Source organism: Eutrema salsugineum, unplaced genomic scaffold (genome assembly GCF_000478725.1).
Source record: "Eutrema salsugineum unplaced genomic scaffold, Eutsalg1_0 scaffold_1, whole genome shotgun sequence".
NCBI classification, from domain to species: Eukaryota; Viridiplantae; Streptophyta; class Magnoliopsida; order Brassicales; family Brassicaceae; genus Eutrema; species Eutrema salsugineum.
Genome location: NW_006256909.1, coordinates 12,188,608 through 12,212,847, shown reverse-complemented (window position 1 = coordinate 12,212,847; position 24,240 = coordinate 12,188,608). Strand labels below are relative to the sequence as shown.

Here is a 24,240-nt window from a genome sequence, read left to right as displayed (position 1 = left end):
TTAATTTTAGTTTGGTTTGATCTGAAAAGGTGCAGAAGGCAGAGGCCATAGAAGATTTAGACCAAAATTACCAAACAAATCTAATTTTTCTAACTAAAAAGGAACATAGTTCTTGTCAAACATAAAACTTTTTTGTTTTCCATAGACATCTAAAAAAATGCGTATCTATCTTTTTAGTTCACAAATAACGAAATAGTAATACAAATATACGAATATATATGTAAGATTTATATATAAAAAAATAGGAATTTGGTCTTCAAATTAGCTAACAACTTACTGGTCAACGGAGAAGCCATTTCCACGCCTTTAAGTCAAACATAAAATTTCCCGGCTTCCTCCTTCTCTTCATTTCTAGGTTCCCGGCGATCAATCTCCTCCCAAACAGCGTCATCAACCTCAAATTTAACCGGAAAAATCAAAAACTAAGATGAACTACTCTCGTCATCATCTGAATCATCGGAACTATCAACTCTCCGTTCAGCAATCGCCGGAAACAAACGCTGTCGAATATTATCCGGCGACGGTTGATTACTCTCCGGATTCATCATCTCGCTCTCCTTCTTACCCGAACGGTTCGTCGTCTTCGTCGTTTCCTTAACTTCTCTACAAACTCTCTCCAGCATTATCAAGAAATCACGCACGATAGCGAACAAACGAAGCCCTTCGCTCTTGGCCGATTTCCCATGGAAAGAATCAGCAGAGCTTTTCACTAAAGCCATGATCCTCTCTTCTTCTTCCTTCAACCATTTGATATCAGCATCAGCTCTTTCTATAAACCCAGCTAAAGCCCTCTCGAAATCGCTCTCTTCCTCCATCGTCTTCAGAAACTCCCTCGCGTTCGTAAGAGAACCACTCAGATTCGTCAACGTTGAAGCCAATCCATCAGCGTCTATGATTGCTGCTCTCTTGACATCTTCGAGCTCTGTGGCTAACCCTGAAACCACTTGAAGCCCCGTGCTTCTGTAACGCTCGACTGATTGTGGGCTTGAATCTGAGTTGTTAGTGTCGTCTGTTTTGACGCTTGAGAAGCTACGAGATGATCTCTGGAGGCGGAGAGCACGAACGCCTTCGGATCGGATGATCTCAAGAACAACAAAGTGTAAGAGTGTGGTTTTGCCATCGGTTCCTTTGACGTCAGAGAGTTTCAAGAGCGTGTCGAGCTTGAAAGCCTGCGCGTCTCCTCGGAATGTTCCTACGTTCATTCGGTTTCCTGTCTTGAGAACTGCTTCTAGTAGTTTTAGGAACAGTCTGCTGTTTCTAAGTTTCTTACAAGCCACCTGGAGACAAGAGAGGTTTGCATATGTAAGTGATGTGTAGGTTCTTGGTTTTAAGGGTCTTTGTGTTTAGTTGAGTTTACCTCGAGAGTTGCGAGAGATTCTTTGATGCCAGAGACTTCTTCTTGTAGTGAGGTCATGAATAGAAGCGACTCTATACGTTTGAATGCGAAAGGTATGTCGACAAGAATTTTCAGGAATCTCTCTGCGGGGCCAAGTAGGTGAAGATCTCCTGAGTATAGTCTAAGTTTGAGTTCTTCTTCCGAAGTTGGAGCCATCTTCAGCAATGTTTGTAAGAGCTCCACTGGGAGCTCGTTACCTTATGAACAGAAAAGAAATCACTCACATTCAGTCCTAATCGCAAAGGAAGTTAGAGAGAAGAAGAAGAAAGAGACGACATTTTACCTTCTTTGATGGCATCGACGACTTCCTCTGTTGTTACATTCAAAGCTCGAAGAAGAATAGATAAGTTTTGTGCTTTCCTTGGGTCAATTATCTGTATATATTGGACAGGAGAATCTCGAGATGAATCTCCCCTTTGACCCTTTTTATTCCCATCGTTGTAACCGAACAGAGACTCCATCGCCTCTTCGTTGAACCTGAAAGCAGAACACGAAGTTAGGTAAGCCAAGGACACAAAAGTTAAAGAGTTTACAAGACTCAAAAACTAAGCTCTTACTGGAATGAACCGGCGCTGATCTCATGCCAAACCATTTTCTGATCAGGGTTAGCCATTTTATCCCAGAAAAACGGTTTGAGTTTGGTTTTTGGAGCTCCAGTCTCAGAATCAACATCAGATCCATCTCCAGAGGAACTACGTCCTTGGCGTTTTGTAGCCAGACCTTTTGGTGGTGCAGGTGGAGGACGAACAAGTTTAGGAGGCGGAGGAGGCTGAGGTTTAGGAGGAGGAGGTGGTGGTGGTGGCTGTGGAGGTGGAGGCTGTGGAGGTGGAGGCTGTGGAGGTGGAGGCGGAGGAGGAGCTGATCTTCCAGGGGGAAGCTTCAATGGAGGAAGTCCAGCTGATGAAGACAACGACACATCAGCTGTTGAGAACTCATGACCATTTCTCTTTAAAGACACTCTAGAAAGAAAAGACCTCTTTTTTGAACTAGCGCTGAAAAATTTCCTGCTCGTGCTTGCAACGGTGGGTGAGTTCTCATTAGATCCTGCAAAAGAGTGAAAAAGAGTGAGTTTTGGAGCTAGAAAAGAAGAATAACTTGAACCTTTTAGACAAAAGCATCATCATATTCATACCAGTTGATAAGTCAGCTAAATGTAAGAGTGGTCCTTCGTCTCTTGGTCCAAATCTAGGACCAACCGCGTTGTTGCGATTACTGCGTTTGAAGCAACACAAGAACAGCAACGCAACGAGAAAGAACGTTAACACAGCTGTTGAAGCAACGGCGATGATAAGTTCCTTCAAGATATCATTCTTCTTCGCCGGTGGTGGTGGTGGAGGAGGAGGACCTGGAACACTTTGACTAGGAGCAACATTCGGTTTCCTCTTACTCGGAACCGGTTTTGATTCCGCCGGTGATTCAGCTTGAGATGGAGAGCTTGCAGGTGCCACAAGATCATAACTCTGAGGTGTTGGAGCAGGACCAGGAGCTAAACCGGGAGCAGGACCTGGCGCTAAACCGGGTGCGAAAACTGGTGCAGGACCAAGTTCGAAATTTGGAGCAGATACTCTAAACTTCTTCTTTGCGTTACTGATCAGTTTCCTTCTTGTTGTAGAATCGCGGAGAGGGCTAAACCAATTGCTGAACCAATGCCGATAACCGATCTCTACCGGGATTTGCTGAATGTTCTGTCCGTTTAAGATGGATAGTCTCAGGTACTCATCTTCACGAGGGATATAGAGAAGACAATCTTTCTTCTTATCTTTCAATTCTTTTCTACAATGAATCCATGTTTGCTCTGCCTATCAGAAATCAGATGTTCGTCAAAACAAAATCAGCTTCAAAAAATAGGTTCATACATTTTCTGGATTTGTATCATAACGAAAGCAAACGACAATGAATTTACCACATCGCCACCGTGAGCATCGCCGGAGACGGAGAATCGAAAGCAATTGGCTCCGTCACGAGCGATAATCTCCTCAGAAACACAAACAAAAACAACGAGAGAGATCGCCAGAAAAGCTGTTCTCAATCTCCCCATTAACCTCCGTTTCTCATCTCACGGGAATCACTCGAAGAAGAAGATCGCTTCCGTTTACAGAATCCTGGAGGAGAAAAATTAAAATTAAACGACGGCGAAATTCGCAGAGCTCGATCTCCTTGCCGTACTTCCTCGGAAGCAAACCGCCATGCAGAAAAAGCTCCGATCACGTCCGAACGCTTTTTCACGGCGCCGAACAATCGCAACCACAAGCGGAGAAAATGACTAAATGAGGAAAAAAAATTAAAAAAAAAAATTGGAAGCAAAATTTCGAAAACGAAAGAGATGCTCTGTTTCAGGATTTTTTTTTTTTTTTCTAATGGAAGCTTTTTTTAGATGTTGTGACTTGTGAGTAACAGAAACCGAAGATGATTTTCTGTGTTTGTTAATTTGGTTTAGCTCTCTTAAGCTGTTCTATTGAAAATACACTACGCTTATTAATAACACTAGGTGAATATCCGCACGTAACGGTGCAGATTTTTTTCTTCAACTATTCAAATTTATATATTTTTATATTTTTTTAAAAAATATAAACATTATTTGTTATATATTAGTATATTATTATAAATCAATCAATTTGAAATACAGGAGTATCATTAAAAATCAAGAATATTTACATAAATTTTTGTTTAATTATCTATCAATATATTTAATTAATTATAACATACTTGTCTAATATCTACATAAATGTTATTTAAAAATCAATTAATAGATATTTTTTTGAGTAGTTTAAAATTTAAAATTAAAATTTACTAATTAATTTTCTTTTTTAAAAGTGTAATTTTAAATAGATTGTTTCTTCAACTATTTCAAATTTATATATTTTGTAATTTTTTTTAAAAAAAATATGATCATCATTTGTTAATATTTTATTATAAATCAATTAATTAAAAATATAATATCATTAAAAATCAAAAAATTATTAAAAATATCAATTTTTAATTAATTATAACATAAATTCTTGTTTAATATTTGCATAAATGTTATTTAAGAATCAACTAAAAAAACTTTTCATTTTTTTTGAGTGGTTTAACATTTAAAATTTATTAATTAATTTTTTTTAAAATAACACATGTCATTCCCATATTAATTCTTAAATGCTGATATGTCACTCATATGGAGAGAGTTGAGCAACTTTTATATATAAGATTTTTTGGGTTTTTTTCTACATATTATGACAAAAAAAATTGTTTGATTTTTTTAGCAAAATAAAATAAAATAACGATATGATTTCAAAACATTAGCTTATTGAATTATAAGATGTACAAAGAGTGATATATTATACAATCCTAAAAAAGGTTTTTTTTTTGTTTTTAATCTTAACACTCAACATTGTTGAATCTGGTTTATTGTGTGTCTTAAACTCTTTAAGTCCTAACTTTAACTACAATTGTGAAAAGTCAACCTCAGTCTTCTTTTTCTTAAATTACAATCACACCCGAGTATAAAACCAGATTTGCTTGACTAGTTAAATTGAGTTTTTTTATAAAACACGAAAGCAAATTGAATATGATATAATATCATCTTTATATTCGTTCTTATAATTTATTTAATCAGAAAAATTGAAAAAATATATTTAGGAACATTTATTTATTACATACTTATTTGTGTAGTGATTTACTTACGTGTCGTGCTCACAGCGAGTTTCACGGTGTTTCACTTACGTGTCAAATCCAGAATGAGTTTTGACTGCAAAAATACATTTTACCTCATTTACCAATTATGTGTTATTTTTATTGGTTTTTATCTGATGATGTGTTAAAAATAACTTAAGACAAGTCTGTATAAATTATTATGGTTTAATGTTTTATTTCGCTGTGAAATCAAACTGTTTCTAAAATTTTATAAAACCAAAATTTAGTAAAAGTTTAACAAAAAGTTAAAAATCAATAAATAGAATGTCTAATGGAATGATAGTATTTGTGATGTCTAGATTACTGTATTCATTTCAGATGTTTTAGTATAAATATGTACACGATTTCTCTCTAATTCTCCCACACCCTGTCTAAATTGTTTAACTCTTCCTTCTTCTTCAAATGAGTTTGTAAGGTACTTCAAATGAGTTCGTAAGATACTTCAAAAAACTACGTCTTAAATACATAGAACAATGATCAAAAGATTTTAAATTATTTAAACTAAATTATTTGAAAACTAATTTGTTTTTATCTACATTTTTCTATATTGTTTTCACGATCATGTTTTCAAACATTAAAATGTAAAGAAATTTAATAAACAAATATATTCAATAATAGAAAAAAATGACTTCAAACTATTATTAAATTTTTAAACAATAAAATTGAAAATTATATCAGTCCACGTAAGACGTGTGGACAAGTTCATTAGTTGAACCGTTATAAACTATTACTTTATATTACCTATATTACCTAGTACGCTGTTTATTGGTTGGTAAATTTTTCTTGCAATTTTTAAATATACGGACACTAAACAATGCAGTGTACTTATAATTAAGGAATCCGTAAAAAATAGTTTTAACATGAATGTGAGTATCCAATGTTCATAACTAATTGTAAAAAAGGTTTAGAAACTCATTCTATAATAAGATTCAAAATCTCATCCACCTTAAAAGTGAAATCTTGTGCTAGGCTTGGAATTTACCATACAGTTTTAGTTTCATTAAATCTTGCTAATAATTTAATACTGAAAATGGTAGAAAATCATCACTAAACAGATAATTTGCTACGAGATGAACTGTGAATTAAACAACTGTTCACAAAATCAATTAAACAGATATTGTTCATTTAGTTGTTATATTTATGACATTTTTATCTGCTTGAAGCATTTTTTGTTTCCCTAACACTTTTTTTTTTCCTTCTAGTGTTCAGCGAAATATTATATTCTTCTGTTTGACAGAAAATGTCATTTCAACATTTCAACAAAAAATAATGTCATTTTACGTTTTTAATGCATAATTTATTTTATTTTTTCTATTTTAGCTTTCATTTCTAGTTAGTTGAGTTTTAATTGAAAGTGATATTGCAAACTTTATTGATTGAATATGTGTGAAAAAAATGAAACGACACTTCGAATGAAACATATGGAGTACTCTGATGCGATGATAATGTGCTATTCTTACAAGCAAAAGCTTATTTATAGATTATGATCACACAAACTTTTAACTTTATTCAACCAGAACACTTCACTTCACACAATTCAGGACACACCAAAACCGTTTATTTCGCCTTGTAAACGCAAGAAACATTTCCCCTTTTTATATAACTTCCTTTCCCTTAATTTGTTTGACGATGGGAGGATCAACCATCAACCTTCATGTCGGTCTCAGAGTCCCACTTGAATGCTCCGCTTGGCTTAGCCGCGTCAGCGATATCCTCCACCGTCAGCTGCGAATACTGCGTTTTCAACGGCTTCATCTCATGTCCGTACTTTCCCGCGTCTCCACAGTAATCCTTTTATATATATATATATATATATATATATATCGTTCACATTCCAAAAACATATAAGAAAAAGAATCACGAGTTTCATGAATATGAAGTCTAAGTGTGTGTACATGCATGTACTTACTTGATCAGCGTGCATTTTCCTCACCAACTTCTTGAACAGCTCAAAGTTGTTTTCTTGAAAAACCGTATCCGATAACCGTAAATAAGTAAACCCGTACATTCTCAGCTTCGGTTTACCGTTCGGGTTAACCCCGTTAGGCCTCGCGTTAAGAAGAATCTGGTTGTAACCTTTGGCTCCATAGGTCTCTAATGCGTTCTCACCCGCAACCTCTATGCCTTCTTTCCATGCTTTGCTCAATACCTAAACCAACGATCTAAATTACCAAACCAAATCAAAAACTCGAAGAAAACTCACAAACTTTCTTCTCTTTTTTATTACATCTTGAACGAGTTCTTGGGGAGCACTTAGGGCTTCAGCGACATTGTCGGTATCTTTCATCTCAAGGCAAGTGAAGTTGAGAATGCCGTAGTGTTTTGAGAGCATCCTAGCCATCGGACGGTAACCGTCTCTCTCGAAAAGGTTGTAATATCCAGCAGTCAGCTCCGCCGCGTGACTGTGGTGGTTGTACAACCAGTGAATCCCCGAAACCTACCTCATTCACATGACTCAGTTTAGACTCATAAACTAGTTGCCTTGCAAGATAAGTTAACTCTGGAACCGGTTTAATTCAGCTGTGCGTTCTGTTCGGTTTGATGTAATTTTAGTTTGGTTGGTTCGGTTCGATGCAGTTTCAGTTGGTTTTGCTTTGGTTTTCAATTTGATCTGAGCCCTAAATGTTAATTTGTTTATAGTGGTACCTTGGCAGCCAAGTTAACTTTAAGTCCAGCGAAGATCTTGTTGGCTTCTCCTAAGATCTGATCTCCATGAAAGATGAGTTTGTTCGAGTACCATGTCAAGAAAAACTTCCCTTTCTCCGAGACATAAGTCCCGTCACTCCTGAAAAACCCAGTTTGCTCCGGCTTGTCGTTGTATTCTCCGGCGTCTTCCGGCAACTCCCACTCAGGATGGCCTGCCTTCGCCGCCGCTTCCTTGAAATCTTTCTTCAAATACTTGTCATAACACTGGAACCACCAAAACGCACCGTTTTATTCAGGGGCACAATCGTAAAAACAAAATGTGTTGTATGTTAATTTGCGAAATTAACCTGAAATTCTCCGATTCCTGGAAAAACCCAACCTTGGCTTTGTGGGTAAGAAGGGTAACGAAGTTCGCCGGCGGGACCAAGTCCGACTTCAATGTCAACAATCGCGCCGGTTTCTAACAAATCCGCCATGTTTTCTTTGAAGCTACTCATGTAATCACTGTACATCTAAATGATGAAATGTTCGATTCTGTTTAAATTTCAATTTAAAAACGCGAAACGCGAACGCTGAAATTGGGCTTAAACCTGAACAGCGGTTCTTCCGGCGAAGAGAGGGAGATTATCGACGCCGATCGAGAGATACTCGACGTCTCTTGTTCCTTTACGATTAGTGTAGAATATATCTGGATCGCTATCGCCGACATCGCGAACCCATTTCGGTATCGGAATCGTGACGACGTCGCCGACGTTTCCGCCGCATTGGTGAAACGACATGATCGCTTGGATCTTGAGTCCTAAACGCGCGATTAGCTGAAATAGCGTTTTGTAAGCGGTCCAGTCGTATTGTTTAGGGCCTTTGGATTCAATGATTCCCCACCAAACATCGACCATAACGCCGTCGATACCAGCTTCTTCTTTGAGACGCTTAAGCTGCGTTTCGAGCGTTTCTTGGTCTGCGAACACGTTTTCCACATTCACCACTCCCAACTGTAAACATTATTTTGCAAACGGTAAAATTTATGAATTTCACAGTTGACAACTTTTTGCGCTACATATACTCTAAAGAAGCTTTTCGTTGTAATTGATAGCTTACCGGAAGCATAACATAGACAGGAACATAGTTGAGAAGAAGCTTATCGTTGTCATTAGCAGCCATTATTAATTTTTTTCTTCTGAATTTGAACGAAGAAAGTAAGTGACTAAGTGCTAAGTAGAAGTAGCTCTCTCGAGCTTTTTTTGATATAGCAACAGAAGATATCTTGGCTTTTATTGCGACTTGCAAGTGGAGATATAAAACGACTGGTGGATCTGCTTTTGGCCGGTCATTCGTGGATATATAATGACTTTATTGCCCTCTGATTTTTGGAGTCTTCCGTGTCCTCTTTCGTCTTTCAAATCCCTTTCCATTGATTGGGGTTCAGTTTGATTTCCGACATTGATTGTCTTTTTTTTAGTTTTCTCAGCCTTTTCTTGTCTTGTTCTAAATGTGTTATAAACGTGGAGGAAATACAAATGATTCTCTGTGAGCGTTATGCTTGCTTGATGACTTTATTTGTTTATTGGATTTTGGGTTGTGAAAACAGTAATCTGTGAAGAAAGAAGCGAATTCAATTCAGAATATGAAGATAAAATATTGTTTTCTATTTCATTTTAGCTTTGAAGTTTACAAAGATAGTTCATTCTTTATTTATACACAAAGTTCATAAGTTTGTAAAACCATAATGTTCTTGACAGATGATTTCATCATGTAGCTTGTTTTTCATCAAGGGTTTGAAATTTGTTTGACGTCTTAATCTGATAAGGTTGAATTACCTTTACACTACTCCTCTTTTTCTGTTCTTCAAATGTTCTGTTTTTGTTCTTTTGCAGAGCATTCACACAAGGTAGCCGCTGAGCCTTTTTATCAGACTTGGGCCTCGTATTGGTTTAGCCCATCACACAATCTTCTTAAGTCAAAGCACTGTCGTTTTGACTTTGTGCTAATGTTGTTTTGACCGTTGATGAAACGCCACCGTTTTCTGCATTTTGGGACTTAGCCTTAATATCCCCTCTCAAACTCGGTGTGGATGAAGGAGGAACATCTACTCCGAGTTTGAACCGAAGACTAGCGAATGTGTTATAAGGCAGTGACTTTGTAAAAGTGTTAGCAAGCTGGAGGTATCCAGGAATGTGCTTGACGACCAAAGACCCTAGAGCAACTCTTTCTCTAACATAATGATAATCTATTTCAAAGTGCTTTGATCTCTTGTGAAAAGCTGAATTGGCCGTCAAGTAAACCAATGACAGGTTGTCACAATGAAGCTCCGGTGTGACACGAAAAAGGACTCTCAATTCTCACAAGAGTGAGCTTATCCAAGTTAGCTCCAAAGCAGTTTCTGACAAGGACCTATATTCTGCTTCTGTTGAGCTTCTCGACACCATTGGTTGCTTTTTGCAGGACCATGAGATCAAGTTCATGGCCAAGAAATGTGCAGAACCCGCCTGTAGAACGCCGTGTAACAGGACAACCTGCCCAGTCACTATATATCATTATAGGCGCTGAGAGTACAATCAGTGTTTTTAGTGAAATTAATCCCCATGGTAACAGTTTTTTTAATGTATGGCAGGATCCTCTTTAAATTGGAGAAGTCAGAGACTGAAGGTGCATGCATTTTCTGGTACATATAATTCACAGCGTACTACTGTATGTCAGGTCTAGTCATAGTAAGGTATTGGAGCTTACCAGCTAGACTGCGAAAATAGGAAGGATCGGTAAATGGGTTGTCTTGGTCCGAGACTTTGTTGAGTTGAATTGGCAAAGGGGTTGGCATTAGGGAGCAATCAGCCATTGCAGCAACTGTGAGCAGATCCTTTGCATACTTCTGTTGAGAGAGAAACAGCCCAGACTCATGAAAATAAGCCTGAATGCCGAGGAAATAGTGTAACTTACCCATATCTTTTATTCGAAATTATTGACTTAGAGCAGTTAAGAGCTTTCTCATTGCAGAGGAGTTGTTGCCAGTGATTGCCATGTCATCGACATATAGAAGCAACATGATCGCTGCATTATCTCGACAATAGGTGAAGAGGGATGAATCTTTAATGCTGCACTGAAAACCAAACTCCAAGAAAAAGTTACAAAAGCGATCAAACCAAGCTCATGAAGACTGTTTTAGACCATACAGCAATTTGTGTAACAAACAGACATGATCCGGTTTATATTTGTCAACAAAACCTGCAGGTTGTGATATGTACAGTCTCAGTAAGATCTCCGTGTAAAAACGTATTCCTCACATCCATTTGTTTCACTTCCCATTGCATTATTGTTGCTAAATGCAGAACAGTTCTCACAGTTGCAGAACGAACCACTGGAATATAGGTTTCAAGGTATTCAATTCCTTTCTTGTTGACCGAAACCTTGAGCCACTAATCTTGCTTTTAGCTTATCCAGAGAGCCATCAGCATTGACCTTTGTGCGGAATACCCATTTGCTTCCTAGAACATGCATTCCTTTCTTATATGGAACAAGAGTCCACGTTTGTGTTTTTTGGCAATTTCCATATTCCTCATTCATAGCCTCGGTCCAGCCTGGATCCTTGAGAGCTTCTGCTACCGTTTTCGGTTCAGGATATGTAACTTTCTTTGTAATAAGAACATATCTTGGTTACGCTTTCTTATCCCAGCCTTTGATATTGTTAGCATTGGATGTTGAGTGGGATAATGTGGTTCAACATTTCCTGCAGATGAGGAAGATGTAGAAGCATCTTGTTGCGGTTGCAGAGTGGAATGTGTTTCAACAGGAGGAGGAACGCTGTCGCCTATAGGAATGGGATCGGTGCCCACCGTACGCCTAGAACATTCACTCCCCTCTGAAAAGGACACTCCATTTCTTGTATTTGAAGAAGATCCGGTTGATGCAGGACCACTCTGATGAGTTAAAGGTGGAAAGTCATCAGCATTGAACACTGGTGCTGAGAGATTTCTAAGAGAAGATATAGGCTGAGAGTCTTCACTCGGTGTTGATGCTGGTGAGGATGAAACAAGAGTGAAACTCTTTTTCCAAGCAGAAAACAATGCAGTGGAGGCTGGAGACTAATGTATTTGTCACCAAATGGGAACGATAGTTCATCAAACAACACATGTCGGCTTATATAAACCTTCCCAGTTGGAGGATACAAACACCTGTAGCCTTTATACTTCTCATTGTAGCCGAGGAAAACAAAATGAAGAGAACGAGGGTCAAATTTGTGGGTTGCATAATCTCAAAATGTGGGGTAGCAGGAACAGCCGAACGTGCGTAGGGCATAATAATCTGGAGCTTTGCCGTGTAAAAGCTCATAAGCACTTCTTTTCTCTCCAAGGACTGAAGATGAGAGAAGTTTGCTAAGAAAATTTGCTGTAAAGAAAGCCTCTGCCCAATACTTTTGAGGTATTTTGCTTTGGAACATCAATGTGAGATCCAGTTCTGTTATGTGTCTATGTTTTCTCTCAGCTAATTCTTTTTTCTGAGGGGTATATGGACAAGAGATGTACTGCTGAATACCAGATGTTTGCAGGTGACTTATAAACTTTGTGCTCACAAACTCACCACCCCCATCACATTGAAAAGTTCCAATCTTGCAGAGAACTAATTCTCAACGAGCTTTTGAAAGGCAAGAAAGATAGTAAAGAAATCTGACTTGACTTTTAACTGATAAAACTAACAAAATTGAGACTCTGCCCGTATAAAACCCGCCTTATTAAAGCCCGCTTAAATAAAGCCCGTTTATACTTGTAGTTTTTTAGCCTGTTTATTTAGAAGCTCACCGAGCTTAAATAGCCCTTTTAAGTTCGTTTATCTTTTTTTATCTAATTTATTTAAATTAGAGGAACACTGTTGCAATTGACCTCCAATATCAATTACGGTGTTATTCAATCATGAATTTAAAATGAATTTTCTATGTTTTATAATCTTTAAAAATTGATATCAGTTTGATGGATTCATTTGTTTAGATTCTAAAATCTCTGCAATATACACTGGATTTTGATTCTAATAATTTACTCATAAAACTCTATTAAAATTGATTTGAAATGACTTAATGTACAAAAATTTTAAAAATTATTTAGTTTTGAATAACACTGGATTTTAATGAAAGATTTGAAATCTTTATTGAATAACACCAAATTTTAAAACCTCTTAAATATGATTTACAATCAAAAAAACCAATAACACTTGATTTTAAAACATTATTTGGAATCATTAGTTGAATAATAGTGGATTGTGGTTGGATTTAAATTCTATTAAAAACATGATTGAATAACATCCCCGAAGATGCAATTGTCCATAAACCTTTCATAAAAAAAATATTTGTAATTTGATTCATTTCTACCCTCACGAACACAATATCAATTACGAAGCACAGAGAAACACTAACCTAACTTTAAATAATAAAGTTTGACAGATGTATTGATATATTGACGGATTTCAGATATCAATTACAAAGGAGTAACGACAATACCAATTACAAATTTTCCCTCACATGTATTGACGGATTTCAGAGCATTGACAGATTTCAGAACAAACCCAGAGCATCAATCCATAAGCCCCATTATCGATTTTAGTTTGATTTTGTATCCATAAGCCCCATTATCAATTTCAGAACAAACCCAGATTTTGATTTCATCGATAAAGCAAAACCCAGATTTCACTTATATTGTCAAAGCTTGAAGAAAACAAGAAGAAACCCAGATGGATTGCAGACGAAACAGATTCTGGGAAGAGATTGAAAGAGAGAGACGACAGAGAGAGTCGGAGTCGGAGTCGGAGTCGGAGTCGGAGTCGGAGAGAGTGTTTGAAGAAATTGAAAGAGTAATGAAGAAAAACGATAGAAACAGCGTCGTTTAATCAAATTGATAACCAAAAAAATATTAACGGGTACCCTTTTATTTCACGGGTTAGCCTTTTAAACAAACATAACCGGGTGTATCCGTTTAAGTTTTCTTATTATTAAACGGGTAATGGGCTTAAATTTTAATAAAATGCCCGTATAAGCCCGCGGGCTTCAAGCCCGTAAAAACACCACTGAGTGAGAGTAGTTGTCGATAAAGATTACACAGAATCTGAATCCTTGATTAGAAACTACAGGAGCTGGCCCCCAGAGATCACAATGAATTCTTTGTAGAGGTTTATAAGCAATAAAACTAGAGGAAGCAAAAGGTAAACGGCTACTTTTCCCTAGTCGACATGGTTCACACATCTTCGAGGTACTCTTATTGATCTTGATGAGATTGTTCTGATGCAGAAACTGTAATACTTGAGGATTCGGATGCCCCAACCTTCGATGCCACACTTCATCACTCGTGGTTATTTGGCGTGTGGAGTAGTATACTGCAAACCGAGGATTCTCAAGTGTATATAGCCCATCACGAAGGACCGAGTGTCAGAAGCTGCTTTGTGCTTTGTCCTTTACGGGAACACCATTAGAGTCAAAAGTGAACGATCAAGGATAATCAGAAGTGAGCTTTGAAACTGATAACAAAGACTTAGCAATTGCAGGACAAACCAGAACATCTTGAAGAGGTAATTTACCTGAGGTAGATGGAAGTTCTGCAGAGCCAATATGTGTTATTGGCAGAAAACTTCCATCACCAACAAGAACAGCATCATTACCTTGATACGGCTGAGATTGAGTTAGATTTTGCGTGGTGTTTGTGACATGTGCAGAAGCTCCAGTGTCGGGGTACCAGTCGTGACCTGAGGGGTCAGAGACGTCAGTGATACGCAGAGCAGCCAAGGTAGAAGGAAAATCTTCATCTTGATAGCTGTTGTTGAATTGATGCCAGCAGCGAAGAACCTGATGTCCTGGTTTTCCACAGATCTGACAGTAAGAGCGCTCATCAGTTGCAGAGGAAGTACTGGATCATGGAGAAGACAGTTGTTGATGAAAACCTCTTCCTCTAGTTGAAAATGAGCCACGGCCCCGAGAACCAGATCTGCTTCCATTGTTGTAGTTTCCTCGACCACGAACAACATTAAAGGCTAGATGAAAAGTTACACCAGATGGGGTTGAATAGCTCTGAAGTCTGTCTTAAAAACCAAGAAGACGAGGAACGACATCATAAAGACTATAACTTGGCTGAGTGTCCATAGAATCTTCAATAAACGTCTTGATAGGTTCATATTCTTGTCCCAGACCATGAGAGTTGCAAAGATCTTGATCTTGTCGGTTGCAGGACTTCCAATAGCCTCCAACTGATCACAGAGAAGTTGAATTTCTTCTAGGTAAGCAGTCATGGTTTTGTCACCTTTGCTGAGGGTCTGAAGGCGTCTTTGAAGCTGAAAAAGACGGGAGCTTGAGACACGGTTGAAGTGAGCTGCAAAGAAATTCTAGACTTCTTGTGCAATAGTACAATGAGAGACCAAACGAAAAAAGATTCTCAGAGATAGAGCCAAGAAGCCATGAGCGTATGACCCGATCTATCTTTCTCCAGACTTGATATTCAGGATTTGGATGAACAGTTTGAGTGTTGTTGATCTCAGGAACAGTTATGGTAATGTCGAGCTTGACAATAGAGCCATCAACAAAGCCAAGTAGATCTTGTCCATCAAGAAAATACTCAAACTGAGACTTCCATAATGTTTAGTTTGAAGCATAAAGAGTGACGGTGATGCAGTTCGTGATGTTGAGCGCCGGAATAGCAAGAGGTACTAAGGACTGTTTCTCCATGGCTCTGATACCATGAAAAAAGAAGCGAAGCGCCAGAATATGAAGATGAAAGATTGTTTTCTATTTCATTTCAGTTTTGAAGTTTACAAAGATAGTTCATTCTTTATTTATACACAAAGTTCATAAACTTGTTAAACCCTAGTGTTCTTGACAGATGGCTTTATCCTGTAGTTTGTTCTTCATCAAGGACTTGAAACTTGTTGGACGTCTTAATCTGATAAGGCTGAATTGCCTTTACCATACTCCTTTTTTTCTGTTCTTCAACTGCTATGTTTTTGTCTTTTTGCAAAGCATTCACACAAAATATCCATTGAGCCTTTTTATCAGATTTGGGTTTTGTATTGGTTTGGCCCATCACACAATCTTCTTTAGTAAAAGCATTGTCATTTTGATTTTGTGCTAGTGTTGTTTTGACCGATGAAACGCCACCGTTTTCTGCATTTTGGGACTTAGCCTTAATAATCTGGTCACTGAAGAATTTGGTGCTGAGATCTTCAAGTTATTGACTGATCTTCGCCAGATCTGGATCCTTCGTTTTCTTGATAAATTTAGCAAGAGGTATAGTATTGGACATTCTCGAGTGTTCAGACTTCAGACCAATATTCAATCAAAATGAATGGACTTAGGCCCAGTGAAAACATTCGCTTACGATTAAAACTCCTCTAATTGGACTGTTCGTAATAAATACTACAAAATTAGAACTATTTGAAAATTGATGTTCGCGTCACGAATTCTCTTAAATATTGTCGGCGTCTCGGCGTGTAAACCGGGAAACGCGTCAGCAAATGATTCAATTGTTCCTTTAAAGTTTAATTACAAACCTGAATCTCATTTAATTTAGTTTCTGACATGAATCTAATTATTTTTGTGATAATCGATGATCTTCTCGAGACGACGTGAATCTTGAATATAGTTTCCATGTGGGTTTTTGCTCATCCACTCTCTTCCATTCGTGTCTCTGATACTCTGACTCCAGATTTGATTCGATTCGATCCTCAGAAATTATTACTTGCAGAAATCTCTGGAAATAGAAGATACCCACTAAGTCGAATTCGTTGTTCATCATATAAACGTGGTCAAAGTGTTCGATGGAATGCCTCAGAGAAATCCATTGAGTTTTTTTGTTTCTTTGTGTGGAATTATGAATACTCTGAATCTGTTCGCACGTTGTGGGTATATCAATCCCGACATTGTATACGAGCTGACTATTGCTGAAAAGATCTCGTCTTTGAATTCCCATTTATATTTTTTTACTTTAATTATCAGAATTTTTCAACGCGTACCAGATGTTTATTAGTTTATTCGTTCTTTTGTACAGCTTATTTATCTGTGTTAAGACCGGATTTTATGGATGAGATCACGTATTCACACGTGGAGCTCGCGTGATATTAATGTATGCGTAAGTTTTGTTAAAGTTATTGTACATATATACACATAATTCTGACTTCAGTAGCTTCTTCTTCATGTGATGTTTGCTTCTCCTTTTGTTTTTATCTGACAATGGCTCAAACAGGTGCAGATGATGACAAGGCAAAGTCCTTACAAGTTGAGTTTGCTTCTGGAAATGGTGTTGACGATGAGAAACAGCTTCGGTCGCAGTGGGCTACAGTTGAGAGATTACCAACTTTTAAAAGGGTTACTACTACTGTTCTGTTCCACAGAAGAGATGAAGCGTCAGATAAAGGGAGAGTCATTGATGTTACTAAACTTGAGGCTTCTGAGAGACATTTGTTAATCGAAAAGCTTGTCAAACAAATTCAGGCTGATAACCTCCATTTACTCAGAAAAATAAGGAAGAGAATCGACGAGTAAGCCACCACACGCCTCTAAATTTCCATGTTATAGAGAATCTCTGTTTTGTTTGTTCCTGGTTATAACGTTTTCTTTTATCTCAAGGAGTGGATGATATCGGAGCAATATTTCTTTCATTCCGTGTGCATGTTCTTAACCTTTTAATCCGTTGCAATACTTGTAAATGTAGAGTTGGTATAGAGTTACCAAAGGTGGAAGTGAGGTTCAATGACCTTTCTGTTGAAGCGGAATGCGAAGTAATTCATGGAAGGCCTATCCCAACACTTTGGAATACTATCAAGGGCATACTATCTGTAAGTACCATCAAATGTATTTGCTACATCTATCTAAATATGGAGCGCTTTTCCCGCTTTCCATGTTTTTTTACCTAACTTCCTTTGGTTGTTGCAGGAGCTCATCTGTTCAAAAAAAGAAACCAAGATAAGCATCTTGAAAGGCGTGAGCGGTATCGTACGGCCTGGAAGGTAAATTATTCAAGAGGCGATTCTCTAATCCCTTGTGTTGCAAGGATGAAGAAAGCGTGATTTGCTATCTTGTGTAGTGTTTCTTTCTTCTGTATATCATCACAGAGTTTAAAATATGTATCGGTTTTCTTGCAGAATGACGTTGTTGCTTGGTCCTCCTGGTTGTGGCAAAACCACTCTGCTACAAGCACTTTCTGGAAGACTTGCCCCTTCAGTAAAGGTTTGACCAAAGAAACAATTACATAAGCCTGTTGAACTAATATCAAGTAGTATATTAGAGATCACAAGGGTTGTACTTTACAGGTTGGAGGAGAAGTAAGTTACAATGGTTGCTTACTTTCAGAGTTTATTCCAGAGAAAACGTCGAGTTATATAAGTCAAAACGATCTGCATATTCCAGAGATGAGTGTGAGAGAGACGCTTGACTTCTCCGCGTGTTGCCAGGGCATAGGAAGCCGTACGGGTGAGGACCAGATTTCTGATAGTTTCATTCGAAATGGAGGATGTTTTCTGTAATTCAACTCAGTTCACATTGACAAGCCATGGGTTATTCAACAGAAATTATGAAGGAGATCAGTAGAAGGGAGAAACTCCGAGACATCATTCCAGATCCTGATATAGATGCGTACATGAAGGTAGCTAATGAAAGATTGAACAACTTCTTGAAATACTTTTAAAAACGTAAGAAACCTCAATTTTTCCTTTACCTTTGCTATGACAGGCAATATCTGTTGAAGGTTTGAAAAAAAATATGCAAACTGACTATATCCTAAAGGTATGCTGCGTCCAGGGTTGCTTATATAATCTTCTGACCATTTATTCACATTTGATATAATTTTATGAATCCATCTTTCAGATCCTAGGACTCGATATCTGTGCAGATACACGAGTTGGAGATGCCACGAGACCTGGAATATCTGGTGGCCAAAAGAGGAGATTGACAACAGGTAATTTCACTTTCTTACAGCCATTCACAGTAGTCTGATCAGAGCTTTTATAATTTCTATGCCCGCTACTGTAGGGGAACTCGTTGTGGGTCCAGCTACAACTCTGTTCTTGGACGAAATATCGAATGGTTTGGACAGCTCAACTACGTTCCAGATAGTTGCATGTCTCCAACAGTTGGCGCATATAGCTGAAGCCACCATATTGATTTCACTTCTTCAGCCTGCACCAGAAACGTTTGAGCTTTTCGACGATGTTATTCTTATGGGGGAAGGAAAGATAATATATCATGCTCCAAGAGCTGATATCTGCAGATTCTTTGAAGATTGTGGATTTAAATGCCCAGAGAGGAAAGGCGTTGCTGACTTCCTCCAAGAGGTATGGGAGTAAAATTGACCATTTTTGCTATCTATTTGATGGAAAAAATCTTATCATTCACATGCTTCTGCAACAGGTTGTGTCTAGAAAAGATCAAGAACAATATTGGTGCCACAAAGGCAAGCCCTACAGTTATATATCTGTTGATTCATTCATTGAGAAGTTTAAAGAATCAAATCTTGGGTTGCTGGTAAAGGAAGAACTCTCAAAGCCGTTTGATAAATCTCAGACTCGCAAGGATGGTTTATGTTTTAGAAAATACTCACTGGGTAAATGGGAGATGCTTAAAGCTTGCTCGAGGAGAGAGTTTCTTTTAATGAGACGGAACTCTTTCATCTACTTGTTTAAATCTGGACTGGTACATTCCTTTACTCTACCAAGGTTTCATCATCATTTACCACTGTATATTAACCTTTTTTCTTTTCTGCAGTTAGTTTTCAATGCGTTAGTCACAATGACCGTTTTTCTACAAGCTGGAGCTACGACCGATGCTCTTCATGGGAATTATCTTATGGGTGCTCTGTTCACTGCTCTCTTTAGACTTCTTGCTGATGGGCTTCCAGAACTCACTTTGACTCTCTCTAGATTGGGAGTGTTCTGCAAACAGAAAGATTTATACTTCTATCCTGCTTGGGCATATGCGATTCCTTCAATTATCTTAAAGATACCTCTTTCGGTTCTCGATTCATTCCTTTGGACATTACTGACATATTATGTCATTGGGTACAGCCCCGAGGTCGGAAGGTAAATAACTTTTTCTTTTCTTTTCTTTTTATAGATAGATTCAACAATGAATCCAAATTCAGTTGAATAAACTGCTTCTAACAGGGAGTATTACTTTCTTTCAGGTTCTTTTGTCAGTTCCTTATATTATTCGCACTTAACCTTTCGTGTGTATCAATGTTTCGCGCTATAGCGGCAATCTGTCGCACATTCGTTGCTTCCTCAATCACCGGAGCTATTTCTATATTGGTTCTCTCATCATTTGGAGGCTTCGTTATACCAAAATGTAAGTTTCCGGTGACTTTCTTTAATCATGTTTCTACTCTTCTGAAGTGTTATTTACACCTATATGCAACATTATTGTCATACATTTACGAACTTTTTATTTATAACAATGCTCCATCTTTTCAGCTTCCATGCCTGCTTGGCTGGAATGGGGATTCTGGCTTTCTCCATTGTCATATGCTGAGATTGGTCTAACAGCAAATGAATTTTTCGCTCCACGGTGGAGAAAGGTAATATAATACTTCAGAAGTCTTTCACATTTTTCTAGAAACTCTAGTTTGCTGATCCTCTTTATCATTTGGAATAGTTAATTTCTGGCAACACCACGGCCGGGGAACAAATTTTAGATGTCCGTGGATTGAATTTCGGTAGGCATTCTTACTGGATAGCTTTTGGGGCTTTAATCGGCTTTATATTGTTCTTCAATATCCTCTACGCATTGGCCCTGACATATCTGAATAGTAAGTTCACCACAGAGGATATTAGTAATGACGTCATAAGTGTTACTTAACTATGATATTGACAAGATTATCTCTGTTTGTTAAGATCCACAAAGATCCCGTGCTACTGTCTCTGACGGGAAGAACTCTCAGCGCTCAGAAGAAGGTTTTAAACCGTGTCCTGAAATCACGTCCCGAGCTAAAACAGGTATCTGTATTTATCATCTAATCCATTTTCTTAACTTTTAACTGGCCAGTGACTACCATCCCTTGTTAGAAGATATCATTTCACATCTTTCGATCTATTTTCACAGGAAAAGTCATTTTGCCTTTCAAACCTCTCACTGTCACATTTCAAAACGTGCAGTATCATATTGAGACCCCTCAGGTAAACATTGTTTTAGACCAGTATGAATGTTTTGAGATAATTTAAAATTCTCAAACAGGACACAAGTTTACGTGTGACTCATGTTTCTCGTAGGGGAAGAAGCGGCAGCTTCTCTCTGATATCACAGGCGCATTAAAGCCCGGAGTTCTCACATCTCTGATGGGTGTCAGCGGAGCAGGGAAAACGACTCTCCTTGATGTCCTTTCGGGAAGGAAAACCCGCGGTATCATCAAGGGAGAGATCCAAGTAGGCGGGTATCCTAAGGTTCAAGAAACATTTGCACGAGTATCAGGTTACTGTGAACAGTTTGATATTCATTCTCCTCACATAACAGTGGAAGAGTCTTTGAAATATTCTGCTTGGCTTCGGCTTCCCTATGACATTGATTCAAAGACCAAGAATGTAAGTAATCAGACAAAAAGAATCAGCAACAAGACACTGACAGCAATTTAATCTGACTATACTCTGGATCTGGCTTCAGGAACTCGTCAAAGAAGTTCTTGAGACAGTTGAGCTTGAGGATATTAAAGATTCCATGGTGGGACTTCCTGGAATCAGTGGTTTATCCACTGAACAACGCAAAAGGCTGACTATAGCTGTGGAGCTTGTTGCTAACCCTTCCATCATATTTATGGATGAACCTACCACCGGGTTAGATGCAAGAGCCGCCGCCATTGTTATGAGAGCTGTGAAAAATGTTGCTGAGACTGGGAGAACGGTTGTTTGCACGATCCACCAGCCCAGCATAGATATCTTTGAGACATTTGATGAGGTAAAACGTCTGAAATTGTTAAATTCATCTTTGATGCCCCTACCAGGTTCTCATTCTCTTAATTGCAGCTAATCCTGATGAAAAATGGGGGACAGCTTGTCTACTATGGTCCTCTTGGAAAACATTCAAGTAAGGTTATCGACTACTTTGAGGTCAGTTTCTCTACAATACTAGACTGGTTTCACTCTCGGCTGGGATTTTGATTCCACAAAATAACTTTTAGAGTACTATTTTATTAACAGAGCATTCCTGGAGTTCCAAAAATCCAAAAGAATTGTAATCCAGCCACTTGGATGTTAGATATTACTTGTAAATATGCCGAGGACAAACTTGGAATGGATTTTGCTCAAGCATACAAGGATTCAACTCTGCACAAGTGAGTCTTTGTGCAGCAGCCCTCATAATCCTTGCATGTGTACGTGAAAACTATTGTTCTGAGGTGCTGGTTGTTCGGTTCTTTCTGGCAGGGAGAACAAGATGATGGTTGAGCAACTGAGTACCGCGTCTCTGGGATCAGAATCTTTGAGCTTTCCTTCGCGTTTTTCACAAACAGGTTGGGGGCAACTAAAGGCTTGCCTTTGGAAACAACATTGCTCGTATTGGAGAAACCCTTCACACAATCTCACTCGTATGTTCTTTATATTGATCAACTCTACGTTATGTGGCCTTCTCTTCTGGCAAAAAGCCAAGGACATGTACGTCTCCGCTCCACATTTCATATTATATGGTTGTAAGTCTCAATCAATGCCACCGTATACGGATCAAGGGACTATGTTGATTTATCAGTGCTTCTTTTAAACTCTGCAGAAATAATCAGCAAGATCTTTTCAGCATATTTGGGTCAATGTACACTGTAGTAATCTTCTCAGGAATAAATAACTGTGCGACAGTGATGAACTTCATTGCAACCGAACGCAATGTTTTCTACCGTGAAAGATTTGCGCGGATGTATTCGTCATGGGCGTATTCATTTTCTCAGGTTAAAAATGTTTCTGTTGAAACTTCGGTGCTGTCAACTTTGATGAGATAGATCTTATAGCAAATTGCTTAGGCTTCCACTCCTATTGGATGCCAATAATTTTCTAGAATCTACTGGCCAAAATGTCTCTACCTGATCCAGGTATTTAATGTTTTGCAGGTCTTAGTTGAGGTTCCATACTCACTACTCCAGTCCCTTCTATGTACCATAATCGTATATCCAATGATCGGCTACCATATGTCAGTTTACAAATTGTTTTGGAGCTTGTATAGCATGTTCTGTTCGTTGCTAATCTTCAACTACTGTGGGATGCTTATGGTTGCTTTGACGCCTAATATTCACATGGCATTGACTCTACGCTCGACGTTTTTCTCCATGGTAAATCTGTTTGCTGGCTTTGTCATTCCAAAACAGGTAAGCCATCCTTCTTTCTCATGCCATTTTTACATATAGCTAAGATGAAGTATGTGTCATGAAACCTATGGTCTAATTGCATCGATAAACAGTAGGCTTAGAGCTATGTAGGTCTATCTAACTCAAATTCTTCCTGCATTGCTTTGAAATAATAATTGTATATCATTTCTATAAAAAGAGAGATTGTTGTGCCGTGGATTGAAATGAACTTTTAGACTCATGAACATGAAAAAAAATGTATCGTTTTCCACAGAAAATCCCAAAATGGTGGATATGGATGTACTACCTGAGCCCGACATCGTGGGTGTTGGAAGGCTTACTGAGTTCACAGTACGGAGATGTCGAAAAAGAGATATTAGTATTTGGAGAGAAGAAGAGAGTTTCAGCTTTCTTGGAGGATTACTTCGGCTACAAACACGATTCACTGGCTGTTGTAGCGTTTGTTCTCATCTCTTTTCCCATTGTCGTTGCCTCTCTTTTTGCCTTCTTCATGAGCAAACTCAATTTTCAAAAGAAATAGTTTTCTGTTTTCGTAATTATAGCAGTTTCTGTATGCTTACTTCAACTAGAGTCTGCCCTCTTCTCTCTCTCGCCATCAAGTTTCTCTTTATGTTATCTAAGGTCACACAAATGGCTGGTTATTGTATTTGCAACAGCCACCTTGCTAATCCCCATTCTAGAAAATGTGGCTTGATGATAGTATTTCCAAAGCTCTGATCCTCGAAAGACTCGGTTTCAGTTTCCCAACATCCATTAACTCGGTTCCATCTCAGATATTTAACAGGCTGAGTCTGATTATTCTCTGTTTTGCTTTCTGAGAAAACAGAGGATTTGATTATAAGAAGGAGAGTTTTTGATGAATTCCCTAGGCTGGTGGGTATCAGAAACTGAGTATGCTAATCGAAGATAAGGATCCAACCAGTATGGCATGCTACAAAAATAGAGTTTTGACTCTTATCTGTAAAACTTGGTTTCAGCATCTATATTTTTGGGACTATTCACAATTGGTTAAGTTAGGCCAGGGGTAGTTTGGTAACTGAAAATTCTTCATTCAAATATGGCTCTTTTTTTGGTCAAAAGTGTTCGAGTAAATGCCAACCAACATATCCCCATTCAGCTACAAGTTGTTGATTTTTCTTTGCTAATTTCCAACAAGCAAATAGCATGTTTACGTTTTGTTTCTTCTTCTTCAAAATGGTTTTTTGTGACCAAACCGTGATGAAAGCAAACACCATG

At 38.1% G+C, this 24,240-nt stretch overlaps 3 protein-coding genes across 3 annotated transcripts; 1 reads left to right on the top strand and 2 right to left on the bottom strand.

The window, feature by feature from the left end:
• Nucleotides 1-252: 252 nt before the first annotated feature.
• Nucleotides 253-3,641, bottom strand: LOC18028731 (formin-like protein 3). Its single transcript, XM_006414493.2, has 6 exons — nucleotides 3,300-3,641; nucleotides 2,529-3,195; nucleotides 1,954-2,440; nucleotides 1,680-1,873; nucleotides 1,358-1,593; nucleotides 253-1,277 (listed from the first exon to the last, which is right to left on the bottom strand). The coding sequence occupies exons 1-6, from the start codon at nucleotides 3,432-3,434 to the stop codon at nucleotides 423-425; spliced, it is 2,574 nt and encodes an 857-aa protein (XP_006414556.1). The 5' UTR covers nucleotides 3,435-3,641; the 3' UTR covers nucleotides 253-422.
• Nucleotides 3,642-6,508: 2,867 nt separating this feature from the next.
• LOC18028730 (beta-amylase 5) lies at nucleotides 6,509-8,952 on the bottom strand. The gene is made up of 7 exons (XM_006414492.2): nucleotides 8,813-8,952; nucleotides 8,305-8,706; nucleotides 8,062-8,226; nucleotides 7,715-7,978; nucleotides 7,296-7,505; nucleotides 6,978-7,217; nucleotides 6,509-6,859 (listed from the first exon to the last, which is right to left on the bottom strand). The coding sequence occupies exons 1-7, from the start codon at nucleotides 8,873-8,875 to the stop codon at nucleotides 6,707-6,709; spliced, it is 1,497 nt and encodes a 498-aa protein (XP_006414555.1). The 5' UTR covers nucleotides 8,876-8,952; the 3' UTR covers nucleotides 6,509-6,706.
• A 7,952-nt stretch (nucleotides 8,953-16,904) lies between these two features.
• LOC18028729 (ABC transporter G family member 41) lies at nucleotides 16,905-23,592 on the top strand. The gene is made up of 24 exons (XM_024149385.1): nucleotides 16,905-17,212; nucleotides 17,386-17,509; nucleotides 17,607-17,680; nucleotides 17,816-17,900; nucleotides 17,984-18,143; nucleotides 18,239-18,315; nucleotides 18,402-18,455; nucleotides 18,537-18,627; nucleotides 18,702-19,003; nucleotides 19,080-19,361; nucleotides 19,434-19,747; nucleotides 19,852-20,012; nucleotides 20,138-20,241; nucleotides 20,319-20,472; nucleotides 20,558-20,659; nucleotides 20,766-20,839; nucleotides 20,933-21,241; nucleotides 21,321-21,611; nucleotides 21,680-21,763; nucleotides 21,854-21,987; nucleotides 22,079-22,306; nucleotides 22,419-22,590; nucleotides 22,750-23,004; nucleotides 23,258-23,592. The coding sequence occupies exons 1-24, from the start codon at nucleotides 16,905-16,907 to the stop codon at nucleotides 23,522-23,524; spliced, it is 4,206 nt and encodes a 1,401-aa protein (XP_024005153.1). The 3' UTR covers nucleotides 23,525-23,592.
• The last annotated feature ends 648 nt before the right edge of the window (nucleotides 23,593-24,240 follow it).

Bases quoted from the DNA above. Each gene is read 5' to 3' on its own strand.
- LOC18028730 (XM_006414492.2), bottom strand. From the start codon at position 8,875: ATGGCTGCTAATGACAACGATAAGCTTCTTCTCAACTATGTTCCTGTC. The intron at 7,506-7,714 runs GTACCACTATAA...TGAATGAGGTAG, and splicing joins AAGTTAACTTGGCTGCCAAG to GTTTCGGGGATTCACTGGTT. The intron at 7,218-7,295 runs GTAATAAAAAAG...TCGTTGGTTTAG, and splicing joins CCCAAGAACTCGTTCAAGAT to GTATTGAGCAAAGCATGGAA.
- LOC18028729 (XM_024149385.1), top strand. From the start codon at position 16,905: ATGGCTCAAACAGGTGCAGATGATGACAAGGCAAAGTCCTTACAAGTT. The intron at 19,004-19,079 runs GTATGGGAGTAA...CTTCTGCAACAG, and splicing joins TTGCTGACTTCCTCCAAGAG to GTTGTGTCTAGAAAAGATCA. The intron at 20,840-20,932 runs GTAAACATTGTT...TGTTTCTCGTAG, and splicing joins ATCATATTGAGACCCCTCAG to GGGAAGAAGCGGCAGCTTCT.
- LOC18028731 (XM_006414493.2), bottom strand. From the start codon at position 3,434: ATGGGGAGATTGAGAACAGCTTTTCTGGCGATCTCTCTCGTTGTTTTT. The intron at 3,196-3,299 runs GTAAATTCATTG...GATTTCTGATAG, and splicing joins ATGCTCACGGTGGCGATGTG to GCAGAGCAAACATGGATTCA. The intron at 2,441-2,528 runs GTATGAATATGA...ACTCTTTTGCAG, and splicing joins TTTAGCTGACTTATCAACTG to GATCTAATGAGAACTCACCC.